The sequence below is a fragment of the Neodiprion fabricii genome, chromosome 6, assembly GCF_021155785.1.
Source record: "Neodiprion fabricii isolate iyNeoFabr1 chromosome 6, iyNeoFabr1.1, whole genome shotgun sequence".
In the NCBI taxonomy this organism is placed as follows: domain Eukaryota; kingdom Metazoa; phylum Arthropoda; class Insecta; order Hymenoptera; family Diprionidae; genus Neodiprion; species Neodiprion fabricii.
In genome coordinates this window covers 2,699,425-2,722,532 of record NC_060244.1, presented here as the reverse complement: position 1 = coordinate 2,722,532, position 23,108 = coordinate 2,699,425, and the positions used below count along the sequence as shown (strand labels likewise).

At 37.3% G+C, this 23,108-nt stretch overlaps 10 protein-coding genes across 21 annotated transcripts; 4 read left to right on the top strand and 6 right to left on the bottom strand.

The window, feature by feature from the left end:
- Positions 1-66: 66 nt before the first annotated feature.
- Positions 67-2,132, top strand: LOC124184465 (zinc finger protein 330 homolog). Its single transcript, XM_046574170.1, has 6 exons — positions 67-330; positions 466-636; positions 727-958; positions 1,090-1,254; positions 1,336-1,416; positions 1,514-2,132. Exons 1-6 carry the CDS (start codon positions 211-213, stop codon positions 1,714-1,716), a joined length of 972 nt encoding a protein of 323 aa, XP_046430126.1. The 5' UTR covers positions 67-210; the 3' UTR covers positions 1,717-2,132.
- On the bottom strand, positions 155-3,895 carry LOC124184471 (signal peptidase complex subunit 3). Of its 3 annotated transcripts, none has more exons than XM_046574187.1 (6): positions 3,603-3,895; positions 3,296-3,369; positions 3,085-3,173; positions 2,899-3,002; positions 2,670-2,810; positions 155-943 (listed from the first exon to the last, which is right to left on the bottom strand). In XM_046574187.1, exons 1-5 carry the CDS (start codon positions 3,743-3,745, stop codon positions 2,681-2,683), a joined length of 540 nt encoding a protein of 179 aa, XP_046430143.1. In that variant the 5' UTR covers positions 3,746-3,895; the 3' UTR covers positions 155-943; positions 2,670-2,680. The 3 variants fall into 3 exon arrangements, with proteins under 3 accessions (XP_046430143.1, XP_046430144.1, XP_046430141.1); XM_046574188.1 differs by lacking the exon at positions 155-943 and adding an exon at positions 2,182-2,566; XM_046574185.1 differs by lacking the exon at positions 155-943 and having other exon boundaries at positions 2,565-2,810.
- A 296-nt stretch (positions 3,896-4,191) lies between these two features.
- LOC124184469 (exosome complex component RRP43-like) lies at positions 4,192-6,072 on the top strand. The gene is made up of 7 exons (XM_046574180.1): positions 4,192-4,330; positions 4,522-4,558; positions 4,767-4,904; positions 4,964-5,258; positions 5,337-5,457; positions 5,565-5,668; positions 5,872-6,072. The coding sequence occupies exons 1-7, from the start codon at positions 4,314-4,316 to the stop codon at positions 5,973-5,975; spliced, it is 816 nt and encodes a 271-aa protein (XP_046430136.1). The 5' UTR covers positions 4,192-4,313; the 3' UTR covers positions 5,976-6,072.
- On the bottom strand, positions 5,792-7,279 carry LOC124184472 (caltractin). Its single transcript, XM_046574189.1, has 2 exons — positions 7,046-7,279; positions 5,792-6,906 (listed from the first exon to the last, which is right to left on the bottom strand). The coding sequence occupies exons 1-2, from the start codon at positions 7,046-7,048 to the stop codon at positions 6,397-6,399; spliced, it is 513 nt and encodes a 170-aa protein (XP_046430145.1). The 5' UTR covers positions 7,049-7,279; the 3' UTR covers positions 5,792-6,396.
- A 124-nt stretch (positions 7,280-7,403) lies between these two features.
- On the top strand, positions 7,404-9,402 carry LOC124184468 (proteasome subunit alpha type-1). The gene is made up of 5 exons (XM_046574179.1): positions 7,404-7,562; positions 7,924-8,174; positions 8,419-8,578; positions 8,681-8,890; positions 8,962-9,402. The coding sequence occupies exons 1-5, from the start codon at positions 7,560-7,562 to the stop codon at positions 9,172-9,174; spliced, it is 837 nt and encodes a 278-aa protein (XP_046430135.1). The 5' UTR covers positions 7,404-7,559; the 3' UTR covers positions 9,175-9,402.
- LOC124184464 (lipoyl synthase, mitochondrial) lies at positions 8,712-11,538 on the bottom strand. 2 transcript variants are annotated; one of them, XM_046574168.1, is made up of 6 exons: positions 11,305-11,532; positions 10,897-11,208; positions 10,655-10,811; positions 10,499-10,556; positions 10,268-10,426; positions 8,712-10,178 (listed from the first exon to the last, which is right to left on the bottom strand). In XM_046574168.1, exons 1-6 carry the CDS (start codon positions 11,365-11,367, stop codon positions 9,809-9,811), a joined length of 1,119 nt encoding a protein of 372 aa, XP_046430124.1. In that variant the 5' UTR covers positions 11,368-11,532; the 3' UTR covers positions 8,712-9,808. The 2 variants fall into 2 exon arrangements, with proteins under 2 accessions (XP_046430124.1, XP_046430125.1); XM_046574169.1 differs by having other exon boundaries at positions 10,088-10,174; positions 11,305-11,538.
- Positions 11,539-11,770: 232 nt separating this feature from the next.
- LOC124184463 (ubiquitin carboxyl-terminal hydrolase 46) lies at positions 11,771-14,652 on the top strand. Of its 2 annotated transcripts, XM_046574166.1 has the most exons (8): positions 11,771-12,093; positions 12,265-12,420; positions 12,599-12,815; positions 12,912-12,992; positions 13,079-13,371; positions 13,474-13,611; positions 13,682-13,825; positions 13,904-14,652. In XM_046574166.1, exons 1-8 carry the CDS (start codon positions 12,091-12,093, stop codon positions 14,009-14,011), a joined length of 1,140 nt encoding a protein of 379 aa, XP_046430122.1. In that variant the 5' UTR covers positions 11,771-12,090; the 3' UTR covers positions 14,012-14,652. The 2 variants fall into 2 exon arrangements, with proteins under 2 accessions (XP_046430122.1, XP_046430123.1); XM_046574167.1 differs by lacking the exon at positions 12,912-12,992.
- A 46-nt stretch (positions 14,653-14,698) lies between these two features.
- On the bottom strand, positions 14,699-15,924 carry LOC124184473 (60S ribosomal protein L21). 2 transcript variants are annotated; one of them, XM_046574190.1, is made up of 2 exons: positions 15,783-15,924; positions 14,699-15,223 (listed from the first exon to the last, which is right to left on the bottom strand). In XM_046574190.1, exon 2 carries the CDS (start codon positions 15,207-15,209, stop codon positions 14,730-14,732), a length of 480 nt encoding a protein of 159 aa, XP_046430146.1. In that variant the 5' UTR covers positions 15,210-15,223; positions 15,783-15,924; the 3' UTR covers positions 14,699-14,729. The 2 variants fall into 2 exon arrangements, with proteins under 2 accessions (XP_046430146.1, XP_046430147.1); XM_046574191.1 differs by lacking the exon at positions 15,783-15,924 and adding an exon at positions 15,748-15,777.
- Positions 15,870-18,292, bottom strand: LOC124184466 (THAP domain-containing protein 2-like). 7 transcript variants are annotated; one of them, XM_046574176.1, is made up of 5 exons: positions 18,048-18,292; positions 17,727-17,927; positions 17,285-17,620; positions 17,069-17,216; positions 15,870-15,981 (listed from the first exon to the last, which is right to left on the bottom strand). In XM_046574176.1, exons 1-5 carry the CDS (start codon positions 18,110-18,112, stop codon positions 15,949-15,951), a joined length of 783 nt encoding a protein of 260 aa, XP_046430132.1. In that variant the 5' UTR covers positions 18,113-18,292; the 3' UTR covers positions 15,870-15,948. The 7 variants fall into 7 exon arrangements, with proteins under 7 accessions (XP_046430132.1, XP_046430131.1, XP_046430128.1 ...); XM_046574175.1 differs by lacking the exon at positions 15,870-15,981 and adding an exon at positions 16,301-16,980; XM_046574172.1 differs by lacking the exon at positions 15,870-15,981 and having other exon boundaries at positions 16,301-17,216; positions 18,048-18,136; positions 18,208-18,291.
- Positions 18,293-18,484: 192 nt separating this feature from the next.
- Positions 18,485-22,994, bottom strand: LOC124184456 (sterol regulatory element-binding protein 1). Its single transcript, XM_046574156.1, has 8 exons — positions 22,759-22,994; positions 21,982-22,512; positions 21,650-21,881; positions 21,038-21,432; positions 20,048-20,980; positions 19,565-19,878; positions 19,143-19,298; positions 18,485-19,061 (listed from the first exon to the last, which is right to left on the bottom strand). Exons 1-8 carry the CDS (start codon positions 22,862-22,864, stop codon positions 18,708-18,710), a joined length of 3,021 nt encoding a protein of 1,006 aa, XP_046430112.1. The 5' UTR covers positions 22,865-22,994; the 3' UTR covers positions 18,485-18,707.
- Positions 22,995-23,108: the final 114 nt, after the last annotated feature.

Below are 23,108 nucleotides of genomic sequence, written 5' to 3'. Positions count from 1 at the left end.
ACGCATGGCGTAACATTGGGTGACAACCACTCACGAGATAGCTCGGAGCAAATCGGAGCGCAGGCTTGTTCGGAGTGCTGTTCGGTAAAACATAACCGTAATTTAATCACCGAATCCGGGTCAATACCATCGATACCGAAAAAATATACAATAGTTTTCGGCTTTTCTTGGGTGCATTTTGATTTGCAAGTTATAAGCCAGTAAGCGATTATGCCGAAAAAAAAGACAGGTCAAAGGAAAAAGGCTGAGAAACAAAAGTTAAGACAAAAGGAAATTCGCACTGCCAAAGGTCAGATAGACCTTGCAAAATTTCCTAGCAATGCAATAATGGCAAGTATCATTGATGAGCAATACTTTGTTTTCGATCAAATAACCAAGTGACCTGTTTATTCATTTTTAACAAATATCCAAGCTAACTTCGGACCCTCTCTGTAAGTTTCGATAGTTATTAGGATTTTACTGCAGGAATGCGACAAGTGCAATAGAAAGCAGAAGAGTCGGGCATTTTGTTATTTCTGTCAGAGTGTTCAGCGTTTGCCAATATGTGCTCAATGTGGCAAAGTCAAATGCATGTTGAAGACTGGAGATTGTGTCGTTCGACATGTCGGAGTTTTTACAACTGGCCTTGGTATGGTGGTGCGTAAAATTTCAATTTTTATCTAGAGTAATTTGACAATTTTTCCACAGTGATTTGCAGTTACATTCAAAACAAATTTTATAATTTAGGGAGCAATATGTGACCACTGCGAGGCATGGGTATGCCATGGTAGACGATGTCTGACTTCCCATGCTTGTACTTGTCCGTTGATGGATGCAGTTTGTCAGGAGTGTGAACGAGGGGTATGGGATCACGGCGGCAGAATATTTCGATGCTCTTTCTGTGACTGCTTTCTGTGTGAAGATGATCAATTTGAGCATCAGGCATCTTGCCAAGTATTGGAGTCTGAAAGTTTCAAATGTAATTATGAAATATATTTTCACATGTTTTTATTATTCAAATATTTGGCACCACTAGTACAGTCAAGTAACACACTGAATGACAAACCTGGAACCGAGATATTCAAGAGAATTGTTTTAAAAAAATTGCAGGTCAGTCCTGCAATAAGCTTGGACAATATTCTTGTCTGAGATGTAAAACGTGCTACTGTGAAGATCATGTTCGAAGGAAAGGTTTCAAGTACGAGAAGAACAAGCCAATTCCATGCCCCAAGTGCAGTTACGAAACCTCTCAAACAAAGGATCTTAGTATGTCAAGTAAGTTACAAAATTGGTACCATACTTCTTATATTAACAGCGATGTAACATCTATGAATCATATAATCTTCACTCTTACAGCAAGGAGCCATAAATTTGGTCGGCAAAATCAAGCAGGAACCTATGATTCTGATGAAGAAGATGGAGGATACGGATATTATGGTAAGATTTATTCAGTTTGTTTACTACGATTCAGAAAAACTTCGTACTAAATTTTTACAAACGTTTTCTTAACAAAGTTGCCAATACTTTTGCACAGGTAATAGTACTCATAGCTATGGGGATTATGCAGATGATGCTGAAGACGCCGATGACGACGAAGATGACGAAGGTGAAAGTTCAGGTGAAGATGAAGAGGATGAGGAAGAAGAAAGTTCGTGTGATGAGGAGGAAAATACTAATCAGTCTGATTCTAAATGCGACAAGACATCTAAAATGGACAAAGGGACATCTGCTAGCTGAAATTGGGATAGCTAATTAATTGAGTATAGAGATTATTTCTATTTAAGAGGAGAGACCGTAAGGGGGACCATTTTATAAACTATCCGATAGTGAATAACATTTCACTTGCATTAGTTTTGCTCTGAAAAAAAAAAAAATTTATTTATGATACAAAATTCACTAATTGATCTATGATGAAAAGCCATTTAAATTATTCGTATAAAGATCAGTCCATGTGGATACAGTTTCTGTGAATTAATCCCACCTCTCCAAGTTATACTTACACATAACATCGAAATTGTACAATTTTTGTAATGCTCTGTAAAGGAATCAAGACTAAAAATATTCTGATCGTTGTTACTATAATCCTAGAAATATGAAAAAATCTGTGTATTCATTACATTAAAGAAAATCAATTGTATTATTCTCCTTCACAATTGAATTATCTACTTTTTACCTGTCCAATAATTTACAACATTGACGTGATTTTCGTTTCAAATTACTTCGTTTAATTCCAAATAACTTACAATGGTTCGAAATTAAAAAATCACGTGTATAAATTTATACATTGCCTCATTGTGCCACATATAATATCGTGGTTGTTGACCGTAGAGATGTTAAAAAAAGTTTATTCATAAGGCGTCTAGTATATTCGAAAATTAATTTCTGCCGTCAAATATAGTGAAATATCAACTTATATTTGAAATGATTTGATAATTGGCATGTGTTACAGATCCGACTTGCGAATTATAGAAATTCTAGGAATTTTAAGCCTATAAAACGTGGTCTAAAAGTAATGAATCCTTTGATATTGTGATAAGCCAATGCTTATTTCCAGAGGATATTGTATCATTCATGAGTCGTAATAATTCTGAAAACATCAATTTTATTCTGTGACAAATCATTGCATGCACTCGATCGCTCCAATTATTATTTTGTAAGATAAAAAATTGCCTACAGTAATTTATAATAACCTCAACCAACCTCAGACTCGAGAGGTCGTATATTCGGATGGAAAAGCAAAAGAGTGAGATCCAAGAGCAGCTACACTTGGTAGCAATCCAGCATTTGGTATAATATTCCACGACAATGTCAGAGTTACGTTCTTGTTGCCCCTAGAATAAAATTCTTGTATTGTTGTGGTTGAAAATTCTTTTGTAGTGAGTACATGTATATATGAAAAGAGGGACAATTTTAGCTCACCTAAGACCAATACCGTCATCCCAGAAGTAATACTTAGTATTTGTATTTTTGAAGTCAAGAACTGCATTATCGCCACGTAATACTATTTTATCCCAAAGTACGACCTGAAATATTGCTAGTTAGAAAGAATTCAAATGGTAACAAAATATTTGCTATGCCCATAATAATAACTATTAAAAAACTTGCCTGATTTATTTTATTGTTTGCTGTTTCATATTCAGCGGTCAAGTATAAGAACAATTGCTTGACGTTCCAGTTAAACAGCGGGGTGAGATGTGTGTTACGTTAAGGAAAATGAAAATATCCTAATAGTTCTAATGTATAAGACATGAAATATTATACATACAAATATCGAAAATTATCTTAATGCTATACAGGTAAAAGTAGTAAAGGATATCTGTTTGTAAATCAAAAGTTAAGAACCCGAGGTCATTTTTTTCTCTCGAAGCACTGTAGTCTGGCACATTTTTCCTGCAACATAAACGATTGACTGAATAAGCGACGCAGAATTGGTTAAATCGAATGTTAACTAGAGGCTATTGGTAATTCTACAACAGCTGGCAGAGCAAATTATCGAAGTAAGGTATAACCTACATATACCGTGTATAAAGCAAATCAATTCAGAGAACATAGGTTTAGAGAAAGGACAATTGGTCGTTCAAAAAATTATATATTATTCTAACATGTTAAAACGTAACACTTACACAACAACTTTAACCGTATTTAGGTTCGCATGAGTTCGATAGTCAATGAATACGGTGGACAGGAAGCAGCAAAACGTTAGACAGGCCGATACGCTTAAAGTATAAGCCAGAATGGCATTTCCACGGGTCAACACTGAATGCATGTCTATTTATTTATCTACGTTTACGTTTTATTTTTTCAATATAAACTATCTTGCAATTACAACGGAGTTATTACACGAAAAATTATAACCTATATCAGTAACTGAATGACGACAGGTTATGCTATTTTCTTTCGACGTCATCAAAAAGACGTGACCACGAGCATCAAAGCCACGAATTCGCTGATCGCTTACGAAGTGTTCAAAAACTCATCGGTATTCAATGGCTGCAATTATTTACTCTAGGTTTATCGGATATCCTTGGCCGCTTTCCTTTTACGTCAATTTTCGGACACCTAACTAACTCTACCAGTAAAATACTACCCGTGATACAAACTGGTGCTGAAAGGCGGGAGAGACAATTGCAGTGTTCTGCTATGCTGACTCGATTCTATATAAGAGTCCCATAAGACGGGTCGGTAAGTACAGAGTTAACGAATTTTAGTCCCAAATCTACCCAAGCCCGGCAAACCGTTACGAAAGATAACCAGGACTAGCAGTCATGACTTCAGCTTTAGTCAACATAGCCGCATGTGTTCCATTCGGATCTATTCTTGCAATACTATAAATAATGGCATCTCAATATAAGTTAGTATACCTGAGTAATTTTCAACTTTCGAAACGTCAAATAAAACGCATATTCGCACTTTGTACGCCACACATTGCAGATAAACCACTTGACACACAAATTCAAAAAAAATGTCACGTGTTATTTAGATTTTAGTGATACAATTCTCTCGCGATAACCTTAATCACTATGTTCTTAAATTTTATTCAAGGACTATTCACCCGGTGAAATATCTGCGAGATTACCTTGTGAGTTTTACAATATATTTTACGACTTTATAATTTCTGACCATTGAAAAAGCAGTATGATGACAGAAAGTAGATCAATGAGAGAAGATCGATTACTTTTATTCATCGAGCCATTGGAGCATATTACACTGGCTCGTGCCACTAATAAACTCTTTCCAAATCTCAATAGTGAAGCTTTAATTAATAATTTTCAAATTGTCCGTCACAGGCACAAGACATAAGACCCGATGGTCGTGAATTTCTTCGATTCAGGTCTGCAAGTGTCAACGTAGGAGCTATTAGTCAGGCCGATAGTTCAGCCATATTCAAGATCGGCAGTACAACTGTTGTTTGCGGGATCAAAGCTGTAAGCATCCTTGATAGTTTAACTGTCTACATGATTCAAGCTGGTACTTCTCATTGTAGGAATTAGCAGCTCCAAAAGCCGATACTCCAAATTGTGGATATTTAATACCCAACGTCGAACTCTCACCACTGTGTTCTCCAAAATTTCGTCCTGGACCACCCAGCGACCAGGCTCAGGTTGCTTCTAAGACAATAGATGACATCTTAATAAATTCTTCTGCCCTGGACTTGACAGATCTATGCGTTTGCATTGATAAACTAGTGTGGGTGCTTTACTGCGATTTGATTTGCATTGATTATGATGGATCAGTTACAGATGCATGCCTTGGCGCACTTGTAGCTGCACTTAAAAGTTGTAAGTCTACAATTGTTTCATTGTTATATATTAGCCTCATGGATTTGCTTTAACAATGATCCACTGTTTATTGCACAGTAACTTTACCAGAAGTCCAACATAATCCTGAAACAGGTGCCATCGTTGTAGACACTTCTGACAGAAAACCATTTCCTCTCAAGTCACTTCCTGTATCTACCACGTTTGCAATTTTTGATGAGTAAGTATCTTCCATCAGTATACATTTTGCTTGGATTACGTGAAAACATTATTGAAATACTGTAAGTTCAAATCGTATACAAAACAATATTATATGTCTGTGTTTAGACAACTTCTACTTGCTGATCCAACCGATGAAGAGGAATCTCTGGCCAAAGGGAAACTATGTCTCGTAATTGACGGACCAGAATTATGTGGCCTTTACAAGCCTGGTTAGCAATTTTCCTTATTCTTTGCAACATCTAGTAACTGAGTTCTTTATCTCTGTAGTACTGGATGCAAATCAAACTCAATGGGTTTACCTGATTCGATGGATAAAATGATAACAAGTTAAATCAAATGAAATGAAATTATTTTATTTATAATACTGCAAAAATTGATTCAACCATTTAGAGGTCTAATTATTTGTCATCAGGAGGAATTCCAATATCTCAAGAACTATTGTCAAAAAGTTTGGAAAAGTCTAAGAAGAGAGCAGATCTTATCAGAAAAGTTATCGAGGCTGCAGTGACAAACTGAGAAAGCACTATATCAATAAGAACAGTATCTGTACTTTGAATCGAATTGATAAAATAAACATTGTTTCTTTATTGACTACTTTTACTTTGTGCAGTGCCTTCAAAATCAGAAAAACGATCACAGGATTTAGTCATATGTTGATAGGTAGATGTTAAATACTGTTTAGTTTTATTGATCATTTAAAATATTATTGATAAGCAGTATTTACCAAAGTACAGATTACAATTTAACGTTTTCTGAGAGCCACATTAAAATAATAGTTTTCAAACAAAAATAGAGATAGATTGTACTAAATACAAGTGATCGTAAAATTTCACTGATTTTGGCAAATATACAGCGTAGTGTCAGTCCTTGGTTAGTAAAAATCTTGCTGACTTATATTGATAAAAGTTGAAACTGAAATTAGCATTGCCGATCTGTTTTAATACAAACAAGTCTTTTTCATAATGCGCAAAAACTCTTCTTGTGAAATTTCTCCATCCCCATCTCTATCAGCCTCGTCGATCATTTCTTGTAGTTCCTCGTCAGTCAAATTTTCCCCCAGCTCACGAGCTACTCTTTTCAAGTTTCTAAATGATATTTTCCCTGTATCGTCGTCGTCAAATAGACGGAAAGCTTTCAAAATTTCTTCCTTAGAATCTTTTTCTGCCATCTTCACCGACATAAGATTCAAAAATTCCTCAAATGACAATTTACCAAGACCATCCGGATCGACATCGGCTATTAATTTTTTAATCTCTTCCTTTTTTGGTTCAAAACCCAGAGCTCTGATCGCTACTTTCAGCTCTTTGGTAGCAATTTTTCCCGTGCCATCAGGATCAAATAAATCAAATGCTTCTTTAATGTCAGCTTTTTGTTCTTCTGTCAGTTCAAACTTTGGTGTGCTTTTCTTCCTTGTTCCACCATTGATTTGTTTCTTGTATGCTGACGTCTATGATCAACAAATTAGTTACATTATTCAATTTAATCTACCTTATCTATTAGTCATTTTTTGTCACAGATGCATTCAACGATTCCAAATATTTGAGTTCCCGCGAGCAAATGAATAAATGTTTACTACAGATAATTACCATATCTTGCTTAAGGTGCTGATTCAAGTGGAAATACACCACACGATATTAAATAAACACTTTTTATGATAAACAAACTGCGATCAAACAGCGTTGTTTAATAGACACTATGAATCTATGAATTGGTTGTCAACATTGAAAAGTCACACGGTTGCTAAGGTACGTACACGTCGTGACATCGCTAAACATCACATTCTTGTTTTCCGTTCAATGGCTATCTACGTACTGAACAGTGCTGAAAATTTTCGTTATCAGCCGAAACTTTAGCAGCTAGGTGCGCTGCGATCGTCTCCCTGGATACTCTACCCGAATTTTTTTTCATCCGATTTCAGAACACAGACACATACAGGATTTCCTAAGCTTGGTATTCTCGTCTGCGTTAACACTGTCATTCGGGGTCTCATTCATGGACGCTTGATGACAGTTTACTTTGCGGCACATTATTTCTTTTTACTTTGATTGAAGGAATAGTGAATTTACTGGGTCCCATACAATTGTGGATTATTAAGTGAAAATGGTTGGTATTATCCGATCTATTATGAAATAAAAATTCTAATACATCAATTTTTAGGTTCAGCACTTTTTGCTTCGTCATTTGCCTCGATTTTAAGAATTTACAGATTTGCAGTCGCTTTTAAAACTCCGATCATACAACGATGTGGAATGAGAATCATATGGCGGTAGTTTTGAGTTAATAATCAATGTTAAAATACTCAATTTTTCAGTTTTTTTCATTAATTTTGCGAGGTTAGGTAACTCGAACCCCCATACACAAAATTCGAACCCGGCCGTAGTTATATTTAAATGGCAAACTGAAGTCATTTTACCTGATTTCCAATATATTCTGTAATATTATTTCTCTTTCCAATTACCCTCAGTTCCGAAATCAATACGACAGCGACGTGACGGTATGGAGTCCTCAAGGCAGGTTACATCAGGTAGAATATGCCATGGAAGCAGTCAAACAGGGTTCGGCAACAGTCGGGCTTAAGAATAGGACTCATGCTGTACTGATTGCTTTAAAGAGAGCTTCTTCCGAACTCTCTGCTTATCAGGAGAAGATTATCCCGATTGACAATCACATGGGCATCACTCTTGCTGGTCTCACTGCAGATGCTAGAATGCTAAGGTTTGTCTTTTACATCAACATTTGTCTTGCTGATCAGTTTAAATGACAATTAATTAATGCTGCTACTGTTAAATTTTACATTGATATAGGGTCCAAAAAATATTAAATATTGTCAATAAATATAATAAACTGCATTGTGAACTTTGTCAAAATATCCACAATTTTCCAAGTATTTTGTCATCTCTGTTAAATTTATACTATTTAGTCTGATTTTTGATATCACCTATAATATCAATTCTTATAGTCGATACATGCGAACTGAATGTTTAAACTACAAATACTCGCATGACTCGGTCTTACCTGTGAGTCGGCTCATCACTACCCTTGGTAATAAGATGCAAACATGTACTCAAAGGTACGATCGACGCCCGTATGGAGTAGGACTTCTTGTTGCTGGATACGACGTAAGCAGTTCTACTATGCTGAAAGTTTATCACTTTTCTAACGAGATTAATACATTTTTGTTTTGAAATGAAGCACTGATTCAGACTAAAATCACCTTTCAGGATCAAGGACCACACATTTTTCAAACATGTCCATCGGCCAACTATTTCAATTGCAAAGCTATGGCACTGGGGTCACGTTCTCAGAGTGCTCGTACATATCTTGAGAAACATCTGAACGAATTCCCAAGTTGCGATCTTGACGAGATTGTCAAACATGGACTTAGAGCTTTGCGCGACACGTTACCCAATGAAGTAGATCTCACAGTCAAGGTACTTTTACCATTACATTAGAATTGCGCCGTATTCCAAATGTATTGACTGTAATATATGACAATTTTCAGAATGTATCGATTGGAATCGTGGGAAAGGATGTGCCGTTTACAATTCTTGACGAATCTGCTACAGCAATTTATTTGTCAGAAATTGAAGGGGATGAGAAACGGTCTAGAGGTCCTGGTGGTGCTGCAGAACAGGATAGTCAACCACCTCAGCCTCCACCTGCCGACCAAGGGCCACAAGATCCCCAGCCGGCTGTTGCGATGGACACAGAGTGAATTACGTTGCTATGTAAATGCTTTCTTTTTTCAGTTGCAATAAAAAAATGTTATTAATCACACCGGAATAAAGTCGTTTTCTCCGTTGGCAGCAAGGATTTTCATCTTTATGATAACTTGATATCAGTCTTGTTGGTAAACTGAAAATTGTATTGAAAATATAGCAACATTTATTTGAATAAGCTTTTGTAATAACATAATTAGGAAATAAAATGGTATATTTCCAGAGTTTGTGCACTTTAATTAATCAAGATAATTCAACTTTTCATGGTATGTGATTATAAGATTATCAGTAAAAATAGAAATGTGTAATTCCTCGCGTGAATAATTATTAAGAACTGACTAAAAAAGATTCGGCTATGCAATACATGGTGGTTACTAATCCATTCCTCCCGTACCCTGCTCAAGCTACCTATTCGCTTGTGGGAACGTAACCGAAAGAGTATGGCAGGTTCGGAAATAATTATTGCTATGATTATTAAAAGTAGAAGTTAGAAAATGTTGCGTGTCACCCTTGTGGAATAAATTTAATTTACAATGATTATTAATGGCTTTCAACTTGTATAAATAACTTCCTTCTATATACATTACTATGTAATCATTGCACCAGCTATAAAATTCAGGATATAATTAGTTAGGTAGCTGAATCTTGTGTAATAGATTCAGCTTGACGTGACTTCAATATGTTTGTCAAGAAAAATTCACCAGCTTTATAAGAAGACCTCACTAATGGGCCACTTGCTGTGTACAGAAAGCCTAAATCATTTCCTACACTCTCCCATGCTTTAAATTGCTCTGGTGTTATATATTCGATGACTTTTAAGTGTCGTTTTGTTGGCTGCATGTATTGTCCCAGAGTTAAAGCATCCACTCCAGCTGTTCGCATATCTTGCATGGCTTGTTCAATTTCTTGTTCAGTTTCCCCCAATCCTAACATTATCGATGACTTGGTTATCAAATTTGTATTCTTATTCTTCGCACCTTCTAAAACGCTCAGCGACTGTCTGACAAATGTTGATATCAATTAAAGATGTTACTCAGCAAATGAACAGCATTAATAGTTATTTACTATGCTCATTTCGCTGGAACTCACCTATAGTGTGCACGCCTGTCACGAACAAAAGGTGTTAGACGTTCCACAGTCTCAATATTGTGGGCAAAAACATCAAGTTTCGATTCAACTATTTTTGCTACGCATTCCTGATTACCTCTGAAGTCTGGTACTAAACATTCGACCAACATATCTTGTCTCCTAAGAAAATAAGGTAAATTTGAGAAACAGCATTGAAAACGTAGCAAATGAAATGCATGATACAAAATTTACCGCTTTTTAATTTCTACAACCGTAGCTGCTATGTGATTTGCTCCCCCATCTGGTAAATCTGCAATGAGCAATGAATATCAAGTATGAGTTCTGAAAGTTGCTTTTTTTAAACTAGTTTCTATAACAGTAATGTTACATAAGAAAAAAATATTTCACCATCACGGTCAACTGATGTTAAGACAACGTAGTCTAAACCCCAGTCTGCGATTGCTACTGCCGTGTTGACTGGTTCGTCAGGATTAGGGGGTTGTGGAGTCCGTGCAGTTTTAACCGAACAAAAGCGACATCCGCGAGTACATGTGTCTCCCATGAGCTAAGGATTTATCACACATCACCAGTTCATTTCACCAAAGAACAAATTATATTAGATGATACTGATATATACATAAAGTTCGAACCATGATAGTGGCTGTTGCAGTTCCATGTTCGCCACCACCCCAGCATTCTCCGATATTGGGACAACGTGCCTCTTCGCATACAGTGCTCAGGTTTAATTGACGAAGTTGAGATTTTAGCTTGCTGTAATTAGCCCCCATAGGTATTTCGGTTTTCAACCATGGTGGTAGTCGGAGTCGGTTTTTTTCCCCTTTTTCCAGTTTCAGCTTTCCTTCATAATTACTCGTAGTATCTGAAACAAAGTCGTGGAGCGTCGGCCCGGTTGCCAATTTGACAGTGAACTCGTTTTTGGTGCTCTCCTTGCATTTCGCACACTGCAAAATTATTGAATTAAGGTTTAGGTACAGACTGCTGGCAGTTAAGTAGGAAACTCAGCACACAGCCGTGGTGCAGTATCAACATCTACTTACGCTTGTGTGGAGATTGAGAGCCCCGGGATTTCCCAAGTATAAAATACGCACTGATCTCAACATTTTGACTGTCAGACTGTCTTCGGGTTGTGTTACATATTTTTGCGAATCGTCTAATCGAGAGTATTGCGATGAAATTATAAATAACCTTGAATGACACTACGCACTTGATTCTATGTATCTATGTATGCAGCTCTAACCCCTAATACCTATCTGACAGCAATTGAACGGCAATGCTTTCGTAACTGATCGTAATAGTGTCTGCTATTTGAACATTGATAATATAAAATAGGAATACCACCGTAGATTGAAAAGTAGATGACTGAAACATTGCTCGGATATCCGTCGAGTTGTTTAGTAATTTTTCCAGTGTTTCAGGAACACGGGATAATCAAATCTACATGTAGTCGCATGTAATACATACATAATAATACGTACAATTCATACACACATTAATGGATACGTATGGGCATGCATACACGCGAGCTTTATCCTGCATGTTGCAATGAAGTAGTAAAATTTTTTCTTTTAAATTAGTATAAAAGTGTAATTAATTTATTTAAACAATTGAGGTGAAAGCGTTGATCCATTAATCCTCCTCCCTGTATCACACCGTATGAAAGTTTTTACTACGTTAAAACTCACTCTCCTGTTGTGATTGACAATGGTTCGGTCGGTCGTTTAATTGAGATAAACGTGCAAATTGTTATACGATGGGGCTTAAGCTAACGGTGGAAGCTGTACTTAGCTCTTGTCAACATCCAGTTGATACTATCAAATCATAAAATGGTACGTTCTCCACAGAAAACCGTGTTCATACGATAAATCGCCGAAGATAACCTCGTCTTATGTTGTCTTTAGCTAACCAAAGCTAGTTTTTAATTCTATTCTTTCCATTATTTGATACTGCTAATTTGTACACAATAATCTTAACTGTTGTATGGAATTTTCATACAATAGTGCGTTAACAATAGAAGAAATATGTTACTAAGAATGAGTCCCCGCCTTGTTTTCAATCTTCACATCCAATTCCAGGGTGCAAATATATCGCAGCTAGAAAGAGACATCGGCTCTGATCAGTTCCCTCCCAATGAGCATTACTTTGGATTAGTAAACGTGAGTATATCTCCAATAAGAAGGAATTGCTGAAATTTTTCTACTGGCTAAGTTTATCTATTTTCCACGGGTTGTATTATACTAGCTACTTCACCATGGTTAATTTTTTCTTTCTACCTGTTACAATCCATTTACAATCTATATATGGACTAAAGGATGGACTTTTTGTGTTGGACAGTTTGGTAACACGTGCTACAGCAATTCTGTATTACAAGCTTTGTACTTCTGTCGTCCATTCAGAGAGAAAGTCTTGGAATACAAAGCAAGAAATAAAAGAACCAAAGAAACCTTATTAACATGCTTGGCAGATCTTTTCTACAGTATTGCGACACAGAAGAAAAAAGTTGGCTCCATTGCCCCAAAAAAATTTATCGCTAGACTAAGAAAAGAAAAAGGTAGGTCGATTTTTTTTTTGGCAAGTTTTCATGGATGTGGTCGTGAATGTATAGACGGTTGCATGTCTGAATCCAATTTTTTTTCCCTCGTTTCAGAGGAATTCGACAACTATATGCAACAAGATGCTCATGAGTTTCTCAATTTTCTCATTAATCACATTAACGAAATCATACTCGGTGGGTTTAATTCTGTAGAAGTATTGAAGCTACTTGTTCTAATTTAGGAATTAAAACCATAAGCAATATTTACCATTCACTCACAGCTGAAAGAAACCAAAGCAGACCTGCAGGCGGAAAAGGTGGGGCAGGAGATGCAGGATCTCCGCCAGAGCCGACATGGGTTCACGAAATTTTCCAGGGCATTTTGACTTCAGAAACTCGTTGTCTCAATTGTGAAACTGTTTCCAGTAAAGATGAAGACTTTTTTGATCTACAAGTTGATGTAGATCAGAACACTTCTATCACACATTGTCTGAAATGCTTCTCTAATACAGAAACATTATGCAGTGACAACAAATTCAAATGTGATCATTGCAGTAGCTACCAGGAGGCTCAGGTAAAAAAAAAAGTTACGCTGTATGTAAGCTTTAAGAACTTACGTGGAATAATAAACTCATTTTATAATGATACCACTTTTTTCAAACTGTTTTTTTTACAGAAACGTATGAGGGTGAAGAAGCTGCCAATGATATTAGCGTTGCATTTAAAAAGGTTCAAATACGTAGAACAATACAACAGACACATCAAAGTTTCTCATAGAGTGGTCTTCCCATTAGAGTTGAGACTCTTCAACACTGTAAGTCGATTTATCTTTTACTTAAGACTTCCTTGCAATGCAATTGTTGGTGTCTGATCATCATTTTCAGAGTGATGATGCTGTGAATCCAGATCGATTGTACGACCTGGTAGCAGTTGTTATACATTGTGGTAGCGGTCCTAATAGAGGTCATTACATTTCTATTGTAAAAAGTCATGGATTTTGGCTACTTTTTGATGATGACATGGTTGATGTAAGTTCAAGGAATAATAACAAAACATCTCTTAGAGCCATATTGAGTTGAAGTAAATGAACCTATTGTTTGTCCCAGAAAATAGATGCAGCGACAATAGAAGATTTTTACGGCTTGACGTCAGATATTCAAAAGAGTTCCGAAACTGGCTACATATTATTCTATCAATCAAGGGACTGTAGCTAGAAGTTGACTTATACTTTAGCAATTTAACATTTTAATACGAGTGATGATGATGATGATCCATGGGACTTTGCGAATGTTTAAATAGCATGCTGACGAATCGGTCGTTTACCTTAATATGCTATCAGATTTTTCAATTATTTTCTTGAACGTGTTCTACGCGCATTGGTATTTAAACAGTCGAAAAGAAGATATACTAGATGCGTGCAAGCTATGATCACGTATGTGAAATCAATATGAGTATTCATCTATGGCAGACAAGCAATCAGAAAATGTTAATGTAAAGTTTATTTATTTTAATTACCTATGTTGTACTACGTAGAACTAGTCGAAACTGAAAATATGTAAGAGCTAAATGGAATATTTTATTTAAAATACTCTTACCTTGGTTTTTATTATGTCAGTGATATTTAAAATTAACATGTTACAGGCACTATTATAGTACATTATTATTATTATTATTCGAATGTAAAAATATATGACTGATAATAAAAAATATTGCTATAGGCTTAGATAATTTTATTACACACCTCAACTTCACAAGGTTTGTTTTCATGCCCAAACAAGTCATATTTTCCTTTAGTCGAATACTGAGAATCTCAAAATAGACATTCCCACATATTTTGACAGATTGCCTTGATCAACTTGTTTGCGAAAATTGGGTGCGGATTGAATGAGTTGCAAGAAATCTTCAATGTCATATCAAGATGTTTATTACTTTTTAAGCTATAAATTCATAGGGGATCGGAGCGAGTAAGATAGGTGCTTCACGGCCAGAGACAATGTGGGCAGCAGATGGCTGGGCAGGCTGTCTCTTAAGCTGGACCTGGACGTTCTTGTCCTTTGCTTCTTTCCTCAGCCTTTCATTTTCCTTTACACGCTTGAGGAAATCCTCACGGCACTTGGAATGAGTGACATGTTCGATGCGGAGGTTGATGCGTTTGGCAATGATGCGCCCACGCACCCGCTTGTTGACGATGACTCCAAGAGCATGTGGAGTTACGTTGAACACACGTCCAGTCTTTCCGTGATAAACCTTGTACGGCATACCCTTCTGCACGGCCCCATTACCTTTCACGTCTACGATGTCCCCAACTTTGTACACTTTCATGTACGTCGACAATGGAATTGTTCCATGTTTCCGGAATTTGCGAGAAAATAAGTCCCTCGTACCACGACGATAACCCTTTGAATTGGTCATATTGACAGTCTAGTCTGCAAGTATATTAATAATTTGTCACTTTTCTATGTAAATAATTATCCAGCGATGGATCGTGGGCTTGTATTGTTCGATTGATATTGATGGGGAAAAAGATTACGGCGGACATAAATACCAACGGTACAATGAAAGCATGGAAATGTTGGCTAGCGTATACACAAGTAAGCGTCATATGCGGGTTATGATCGTGGAGATGCACGGTGCATCGACAGTTACCAACTAACGTAACCTCAAAGTGATTACGAGAATGAGTAAGAGATACTGAAAAAGTAATCGGAAAGAGAAATTTTGTGATATCGTAGAGGAGAACGTTAGGGGTAAGAAATGGAAGAATAGAGAGAGATTCGGGTTCCGTACCATCTGCACGTGGTCGGTCATGATAGTGAATTTGTTTCGACTAGTAAAGTGCAAATTACTTGTCATTCAAAGCTTTGCGCAATAGATTTGCTTGGTGTACGAATTTCTACATCGGTATGGACCGGACGATCCAGTTAATAATAGCTGAGTAAAGGGAAAATACCGATAATGTTTTGGAAAGTCAAGAAATGAACTTACGTGCTGTGTTTCCGTCGCAGAAAGGAGAAGCCAAAAGCGATACGACCGCAAAATAACTCGATGTATCGAAACTCTCGCAGATGGTCGACTGAAATGTGGTATTCATCCAATTACAGCTCCCGTCCAATGAACGCTCAAATCAGATTTCATCTGAGAATTTCCGCCGCTATATCTCACGAATCGTACAGCTTTGGAACGCCTGCCGCAAATATTCAAATTGTGGAATTTGCCGGCCATTGTAGACGATTAAATAATAACTCAGTGCAACTCAAATGTTCGAATTTTTCTATTTCAGAGTATTTGATTGTATACAAAAAAAGGTCACTATTGAGGTCACATAATATCAACTAATTTTGATCATAAATTTATCCGCCGATCGGTTATGGCGGGTATTGAAAGTGATTATTACTATTATAACTGTGATTTTTTCATGTTTGTAATGATCAATTGATTTTGAATGAAATAGTGACTGAATAGGTTTCACCTGCACCAGATATTGTGAATAAGAATACGAAATGTATTCGCACATTTTTTATTATTATCCATACAGATCAGCTTTGTTAGATTTGTCAATTTGCTCGAAGTTACTCCGAGTTGTCAAATCAAACTAAAGATAAAATTTCTTTGTTCCATCGACAATTATCAAATTTTAATGATTAATTAAAAGACTGAAGAAATCATTCTTTCTCGAAGAAAACCAGCTATTGAAAGGATGCCTTTAGCTTTGGAAATGGGTTCATTTTGTATTTGCCTCAAAATAATGAAACTTGCTGCGTCTTGTTGCGGCATAGACAATTGGGTCCTCACTAAATGTGTTGCTTATTTGGAATTTCTGAAACAAGACACTAGTCCTGTCGCTTAATTTAGTATTTCGAAGCATTGATAAGCAACTTATTCAAAAAAAAAAGAAACCTGTACCTCTATCGGTGACAAAATATATTTCAACACAAAGTAAAAATTTGTTTCTCCGATTTGCAAGGTTACTATCCAGCTTGAAATGCATGTAAGCACATTAGCGAATAGGTATCGAAAATTCACCTAGCTGAACAAACAAATAAAAAAACATACTGCATCCTTAGACCATATTAGTAAGCCCGATTGAAGTTAAAGTTCTGTATGGTGTTCAGAAAACCCAGCATCTAGCATCACCCACTCCAAATTTCCGATTCTGATTCTGAATCTGAGATGTTTTCATCTTCTGAAAGTATTTTTTCACTTAACACATGCGTTAACAGTGCTTTAAGTATGGATAAACGTTTTTCAAGTAGCCTATTTTTCTGTTTTACAATTTTTAGCTCTTTCCGCTGTGCTGCTATACGGCTCAATGCCGAGTTTAAATTCTTAAGAATTCTTCTTCTTGATTTAAACTCAAATACATCGTCACTATCATCACAATTCTTTTGTTCTTCAGCGAACGATGGAGGATTGGACTCTCTGAAAAAAAAACACGCAAAACATAAAACCAATATTTACTTACAATTTATCAGAGTTATGTACTTTACCTATTGTATTGTGTGATGGAGTCGTTACTTCGTTCACAATGCTGAACCCAGTCTATAGAGGCACTCTGTTCATTGACGTGTGCCGGTGAGCTATTGCTTTGGTCAAAATGTTCAACCCAGTCTATGGAGCTACCTTGCTCTTTTAGGAACTCCATGTCCAATACGTTTTCTGCTGATTCTATCGACATACCAGCCTCACTGACATTGGTATCGGTATACGCTTGCGCTTCCAACTTCACATATTCCTCAGGATTGCTCGATTGACTCGCAAGAAATCCATTCTCAGAACATTCTGTTTTGCTTGGAGGTGGAAGTATCGATCGCATTAAGGATCTCCTGGAAAGTAATATTTCTTGTCCGCAGTTCCCTCTAGATCACTCACTATTCATATACAGGTACATACAATAACATGGTACATGCGAGAGTAAAATATGAAGCATACCTGGATTGTGTTATCGGTGGAAATAGCGTAGGAACTGCGTTCGGTTTTATAAATACCCTTTTTTGGCTGCCAGACTTTCCATATGTAAAACATTCAGCGGTGAAATGTCTGCTGCATAGAACACTTGTATTGCTTGGCATAAAGTTTTTACGTTGAATTGCATTCACCCATTGTCGCCGAACAAATTGATCTCTAGGAAATCTGCATTGTAAATTTGCATAGCTCATTACTTTTTATTCGTTGATTACTGTAAAAAAAAACTCGAATCTGACGGTAACGTACATACGTCTAGCATTTCGAAGATCAATTATACATACGTACTTGTGTAAGGTTATCTTTTCCCCCTTGCCGCAACCTTTGAAACAAGCGCAACACTTTCGGACCATTTTTTACCATTGAACAGTCATTACCTGTTGAAAACTTTTATAAACATAATTGAACATCGTAAAATATTTAAATTACTAATAAGTATTCGTCACACATCACATGTAGGTCCCTGGCTCTTATTTCAAACAAGATATGTATAAGAAAACAACGCGTCGAAACACCATATTGGATTTATGAAATCTGACAGTTTGATACAGCCAATTAAAATCCTTTCCTGTATTTCTTAAAAATGTCGACTATTCGCCATCTTGGCGACACACTCAACGCGGGAGTACGAAACCACGCGGTTGGTCAGTCATCAGCTAATCGCACACATTACATGAAGATTTATCTATTTGTTTATTACACGTTGAAGAGGAAGCTGACCGGACTTGCCAAGACTCCAATGCTGTTTTATTAAAATACATTATCTAGACAAAAATTCTGTTTGTTACTTATCGAAACATATACAGCCTTACGTAATACATACGTATACATACAATACATAATACATATGATGAGCGCCTTAGGCCATGAATGGGAAAAATGAAATAAACTGTATTGTAGAAAAGGAAAAGAATGATATCGAAAATGAAAAGGGTTATTCTCAGCTATTCAATTCACAGAAATCGCTGGTCCCAATTGTCGCATAAGTTCATAGCATTCTTGAAGACGTTTTTGGTCCCCAATTCTTTCCAGTGTTTTGGCAGCTTCTGCAAGCATTCCAGCGCGTTCACCAGGTGAAGCTAGTAGCAAGGTGGGCAAATGACGACAAGCGAGGTACAAAGCAGCGGCGTGTTCTCTTTCGCCGCTCCCCTGTTCTTGGGAACGATCTTTGCCGCATATTACAGACGGACGCAAATTCCGATGCCGTAAGCTGCGATCCAACAAAATCTGAGTTCGGACAGGTGCAGCACCTGCCATAAGCCGAGCTGTGGCTTCGTATAAAAATACCCTCGTTAAGACAGACTGTAACAGATAGACATAAGAAAATTGTTATCATTGTTATGGAACAGAATTGAAACTTCTACTAAAGATTGCAATAGTCACCGGTATGTGCTGACACAGTTGACGCAGGCACGCCAGATCTCGTTGAAAGCCTACAAGAGCTTGACCTGATACCGGTCTGGTTAATTCACCTTCTATTTCTTGCCATAAACTAGTGCGTACCTCGAGGAGCCCGTCACATACCAATAGTTGCGTAAGCTGAAATATTGACCCTCAAGTTATAACATAAACGTGAATGACTAAATGTTTTCGTCATTTGAATTTTTATGATAACACATTTACCAAAACTGATGTTGGCATAATCTGCCACAGAGGTTGCACTGCAGAAGTATTGCACAGTTATATTTCGTGCAATGCAACTACAATGCACCCTTGTAACACACAGGTGCTTGATAGAAAAATGTACAGGATGTTAGTTTTGCATTTCAAGTTAATCAAAATATGAACACAGTCAAGAAACTAACCAGAGTATTCTGTGAAGACTGCTGTTTGCAATGATAGTAGGCCATTGAATGTTCAAGCAGCACCCCCGCCTGATCTACCAGTCTCATTGCCGTTCTTCTAGTTGAACGACGTGCCTGAAGTGCGAAGAGAACAGCATGAGGCAGTGGATTGGTACTGTTGTTCGGAGAGCTTGCATTCGGTTGCTGACGATTCTTATCAAAAGGAAACCGGCTCTCTAAAATACTCCACGCTATTTGGTCATCTTCGCCTAATCTCCAGCTTGCAGCAACGTAGATCACTGCACCCCACCACAGTCCCACTTCATCTTCACATTCTGCAATGTATTTTAAACGAAACGGCTTATTCGAGTTTTACCATATGTTAATGTTGTAAACAGTGCTATAGCATGTAATACCAGAAGACGCATGATAATGATAATCTTGAAAGTGCAAATGAAACAGATAATCTTTATTAGAACAATAAATAAAAAACGTCGGACTCACTCTTTATGGTCAGCTTGTCATCACTAATGAAGTAGGGCTCAACTTCGGCAGAAGCCATTATATTTCGAGCAAGTTCGAGGACTGTTGATGCATGACTGTCCTCTGCAGTGCCAGTCAGAAGGCGGAGGCTTTGGTTGATCAAATGTTCTCGGTAAGCCCGAGCCGCGAAGGACAAGGGGTCAGCTTTGCTACACTGAGAAGTAAAGTCACAGACGAATTGTTCACCGTACTGCCATTTCTGTGATGCAAGAAAACGGGCTCCCTCCACACTCATAATCCATTTCAGTTTTGCTGGCACAGTGCATGTATTTAATAACATTCGTGCCTTGCCGAGATAGTATTTACGGATGAAAGGAAAGAGAGCTTGTTTCAAGCACAGTGCTGCATTTACATAAAACTCAGCCATCAAAGATTTTGGAACCGCATCTTCAGCAGCTTCGCCATAGTTGACTGCCGACAGCGCAAGGAATAAGGTGGCTTCAGCCGATCCTTGAGAAAGTCTAAGACAGAGCATGTGCTGGTAGACAATTGCTAACTCTAAAGAAGATATTTGTGCCTGCTGCCTTTCTGACTTGTCCTGAAACCACTTTGCAACTTGAGCCACCCATCGACCCAGCCACAATTTATGCAAAACTTGTCGCACGATTTGCCAAGCTGTAGCAAAGAATGTCTCCATACGGTTAGATGGTAGCGAACGTCCGAAACATCTCAAACATTGGCATAAGTCTCGATAAGCTTGCTCATAATTTTGTTTTGATATATTGAACTCTGCCTGGCGCTTCCATCTACGTAATTCTAATGTCGTTTTATTGTCAAAAGGTAGCATAGGGTCACCATAAAGAAGAAGCCGACTCAGACCACAAATCAAAAGAATGACGTTTGTCAACCACAAGAATATATTCGTCCATATTCCTGTATCCAAATCTGACGGATCTGTAAAAAATGTGTGAATTGAATACACGTTCAACCTTTTCGACTGAAAATGTTTACCTTGATATTGAAGTATTGTTCTCCCATCTATTCGTGCGTCAGTATAATCAAGATTCAATCTTCGCATGTTATTCATAACAAGACCGAGTGGATTGAAAGCTAATACAACAAATAAGAAAGCACACAAAGTGAGACGGGTATGATCCCTCATTCCTTTGGTCTGTGGCACCATTGAATGATGTAGACTATGCAGAGACTCTGTATCATCCTTCAAAGAAGATGGCGATGGTGGGGATGGGGATGCTGGAGCAGGGGACAGAGATGGCTCACTGCTGTCAGAGCGTGGAGGTGTCAGTTCTCCACAAGCTAATAGATCACGCAGATTTTGTCGTTGTTCAGCCATTTTCAACGCCATGTTCTCAGCTTTCAATTTAGCATTGGTGTTTTGAAGGAACCTGGAGATAATCTTATGAAGTTCGAGTTTTTAGAAACCAGCTTGACTAGAATACAAATTTTTCATCAATAATGAGAAAATTAAGATATCAATAAAAATTTCTTCTCCGGTTCGAGAAACCTTCTATGAAATTTGGAATGCAGGTTTTCCTCTGAAAGATAATTAAAAATTTCCTAACGTTACAATATGTTTGTGCTACTCCAAAAAACAATGCTCACCTGATGTAATCGATCGTTTTCCGTAAAATTGCAGATTTGTTAAGTTTTGCTTCTACTCCAACAATAATGTTTTTCAGCTCAATGATTTTATCATTGATAGAAGTTCTGTAGCGGCGTTCAATTGCATTGTGAGCACTTCGCTTCACCTCTCTGACTCTAGGCACTCCGACGTGGGATCCAGAATTGATTCTGTTAATTTGTACTTTCTCGGTATCCAAAACGACTGGAATACCTACGTATGAATGAAAAATATAAATAAGTTGAAAAAATAAATCAAGACAACTTGTATCTCGAAACATATCGTTGATTGAAATCTTATCACATATAGTCACCTGTAGCAAGCACAGTCCCATTTGCTGTATTGACCAGTGTATGAATCTGATGCGGTACAGATGTTGAAGTAATTGCCTGAGACCCTGTGGAGTAAACAAGTGACTCCGACTTGATCAGTTTAGCGGGAAATAGGAGTTGCCTTTGCTGGGTAGCAACTGGGGCTAAGGTCACAACTGGGGATTGAACGTTAAAATTCATATTTTGAGGAAGGGTGTACTGAGAGCTAAACACTGTAGGAGTCTGAGGAATGCTAATTCTTTGCGCTCTTGATTGCACTTGAATTGAGTCAGGTACACAGGGAGTTGATTGTTGAGCAGGAGTCGAAGATGGTAGAGTTAGAGTGACATCTTTTTTAGCATTGCTGGCCTCGAGTATGGATGGATCTTTGAAATCCCTGCGATTGTTCACACCAAGGAATTCTAAGGTGTCATCGTCCATCGGTATCGGTTCTTCCAATTGAGACAACAGGGTTTCGTCACTGAAGAGATTTTCATTTTTCAATAACTCGTTCTCGCAGTTTGTCAGTAATTCTGCAATTGATTCATCGATCGGATCAGTTATTTGTTACAGATATATATTAGTTGCATAGCTTGACTTGCAAAAGTGCAATTGTTTACAATTACGCAAAATATAGGCAAACGCGACTAAATACCATTTCTAAAGAGAAGAGAAACGGTATTAATATCAGAATGGATCAAGTATTTGTGAAATTGTATAAGCTACTTCATTGTCATTCAAATAAATTTTTTTATATTAGGAAAAGACTTAAGCCATACCATCGAAGCCAGTCATTTCGTTTAAATTGAAGCTGTCATTGGCAGGAAAATTTGGGAATTCATTTTCCTGAGGTATGTTGGGCCAATTTACCGTAGGATCAGCCATTATCGTATATTATATATTTATTTCCGAATCAATGTAACAGTATTTTATTAAATTACTCTGGAGTCTTTGGAGTCAACACGATTCACAATTGCACGCGTCTGTCAAACAGTGTGACCAAAAATCACAAATGATGGTCTGACCTGCGGCTCAACCAATCAGCAAGGCTTCAAGGATCGGATGATTTTACGTCACTCAGAGTTGGCAAACATATCGGAAACAAGCCGACATGCGTTCTGTGGACAGG

Bases quoted from the DNA above. Each gene is read 5' to 3' on its own strand.
- LOC124184465 (XM_046574170.1), top strand. From the start codon at position 211: ATGCCGAAAAAAAAGACAGGTCAAAGGAAAAAGGCTGAGAAACAAAAG. The intron at 637-726 runs GTGCGTAAAATT...TTTATAATTTAG, and splicing joins CAACTGGCCTTGGTATGGTG to GGAGCAATATGTGACCACTG. The intron at 1,255-1,335 runs GTAAGTTACAAA...TCACTCTTACAG, and splicing joins AAAGGATCTTAGTATGTCAA to CAAGGAGCCATAAATTTGGT.
- LOC124184456 (XM_046574156.1), bottom strand. From the start codon at position 22,864: ATGGCTGATCCTACGGTAAATTGGCCCAACATACCTCAGGAAAATGAA. The intron at 21,882-21,981 runs GTGACTATATGT...ATTCATACGTAG, and splicing joins TGGGACTGTGCTTGCTACAG to GTATTCCAGTCGTTTTGGAT. The intron at 19,062-19,142 runs GTGACTATTGCA...TATCTGTTACAG, and splicing joins AACTGTGTCAGCACATACCG to TCTGTCTTAACGAGGGTATT.
- LOC124184471 (XM_046574187.1), bottom strand. From the start codon at position 3,745: ATGCATTCAGTGTTGACCCGTGGAAATGCCATTCTGGCTTATACTTTA. The intron at 3,370-3,602 runs GTAAGTGTTACG...TTTATGTTGCAG, and splicing joins AATACGGTTAAAGTTGTTGT to GAAAAATGTGCCAGACTACA. The intron at 3,174-3,295 runs ATATCCTTTACT...AACGTAACACAC, and splicing joins AACTTTTGATTTACAAACAG to ATCTCACCCCGCTGTTTAAC.
- LOC124184463 (XM_046574166.1), top strand. The intron at 12,993-13,078 runs GTGGGTTTAATT...ATTCACTCACAG, and splicing joins CATTAACGAAATCATACTCG to CTGAAAGAAACCAAAGCAGA. The intron at 13,372-13,473 runs GTAAAAAAAAAA...TTTTTTTTACAG, and splicing joins GTAGCTACCAGGAGGCTCAG to AAACGTATGAGGGTGAAGAA.
- LOC124184468 (XM_046574179.1), top strand. The intron at 8,175-8,418 runs GTTTGTCTTTTA...CAATTCTTATAG, and splicing joins GCAGATGCTAGAATGCTAAG to TCGATACATGCGAACTGAAT. The intron at 8,579-8,680 runs GTAAGCAGTTCT...ATCACCTTTCAG, and splicing joins TTCTTGTTGCTGGATACGAC to GATCAAGGACCACACATTTT.
- LOC124184469 (XM_046574180.1), top strand. The intron at 4,559-4,766 runs GTGAGTTTTACA...TGTCCGTCACAG, and splicing joins AATATCTGCGAGATTACCTT to GCACAAGACATAAGACCCGA. The intron at 5,458-5,564 runs GTAAGTATCTTC...GTCTGTGTTTAG, and splicing joins ACGTTTGCAATTTTTGATGA to ACAACTTCTACTTGCTGATC.
- LOC124184473 (XM_046574190.1), bottom strand. From the start codon at position 15,209: ATGACCAATTCAAAGGGTTATCGTCGTGGTACGAGGGACTTATTTTCT.
- LOC124184466 (XM_046574171.1), bottom strand. From the start codon at position 18,112: ATGGTCCGAAAGTGTTGCGCTTGTTTCAAAGGTTGCGGCAAGGGGGAA. The intron at 17,928-18,047 runs GTACGTATGTAT...TTTACAATGCAG, and splicing joins GAAAAGATAACCTTACACAA to ATTTCCTAGAGATCAATTTG. The intron at 17,621-17,726 runs GTATGCTTCATA...ATTACTTTCCAG, and splicing joins CCACCGATAACACAATCCAG to GAGATCCTTAATGCGATCGA.
- LOC124184464 (XM_046574168.1), bottom strand. From the start codon at position 11,367: ATGTTGAGATCAGTGCGTATTTTATACTTGGGAAATCCCGGGGCTCTC. The intron at 10,557-10,654 runs GTGAAATATTTT...TGCTCATTGCAG, and splicing joins AACATCAGTTGACCGTGATG to ATTTACCAGATGGGGGAGCA. The intron at 10,179-10,267 runs GTGAGTTCCAGC...AACATTTGTCAG, and splicing joins GACAGGCGTGCACACTATAG to ACAGTCGCTGAGCGTTTTAG.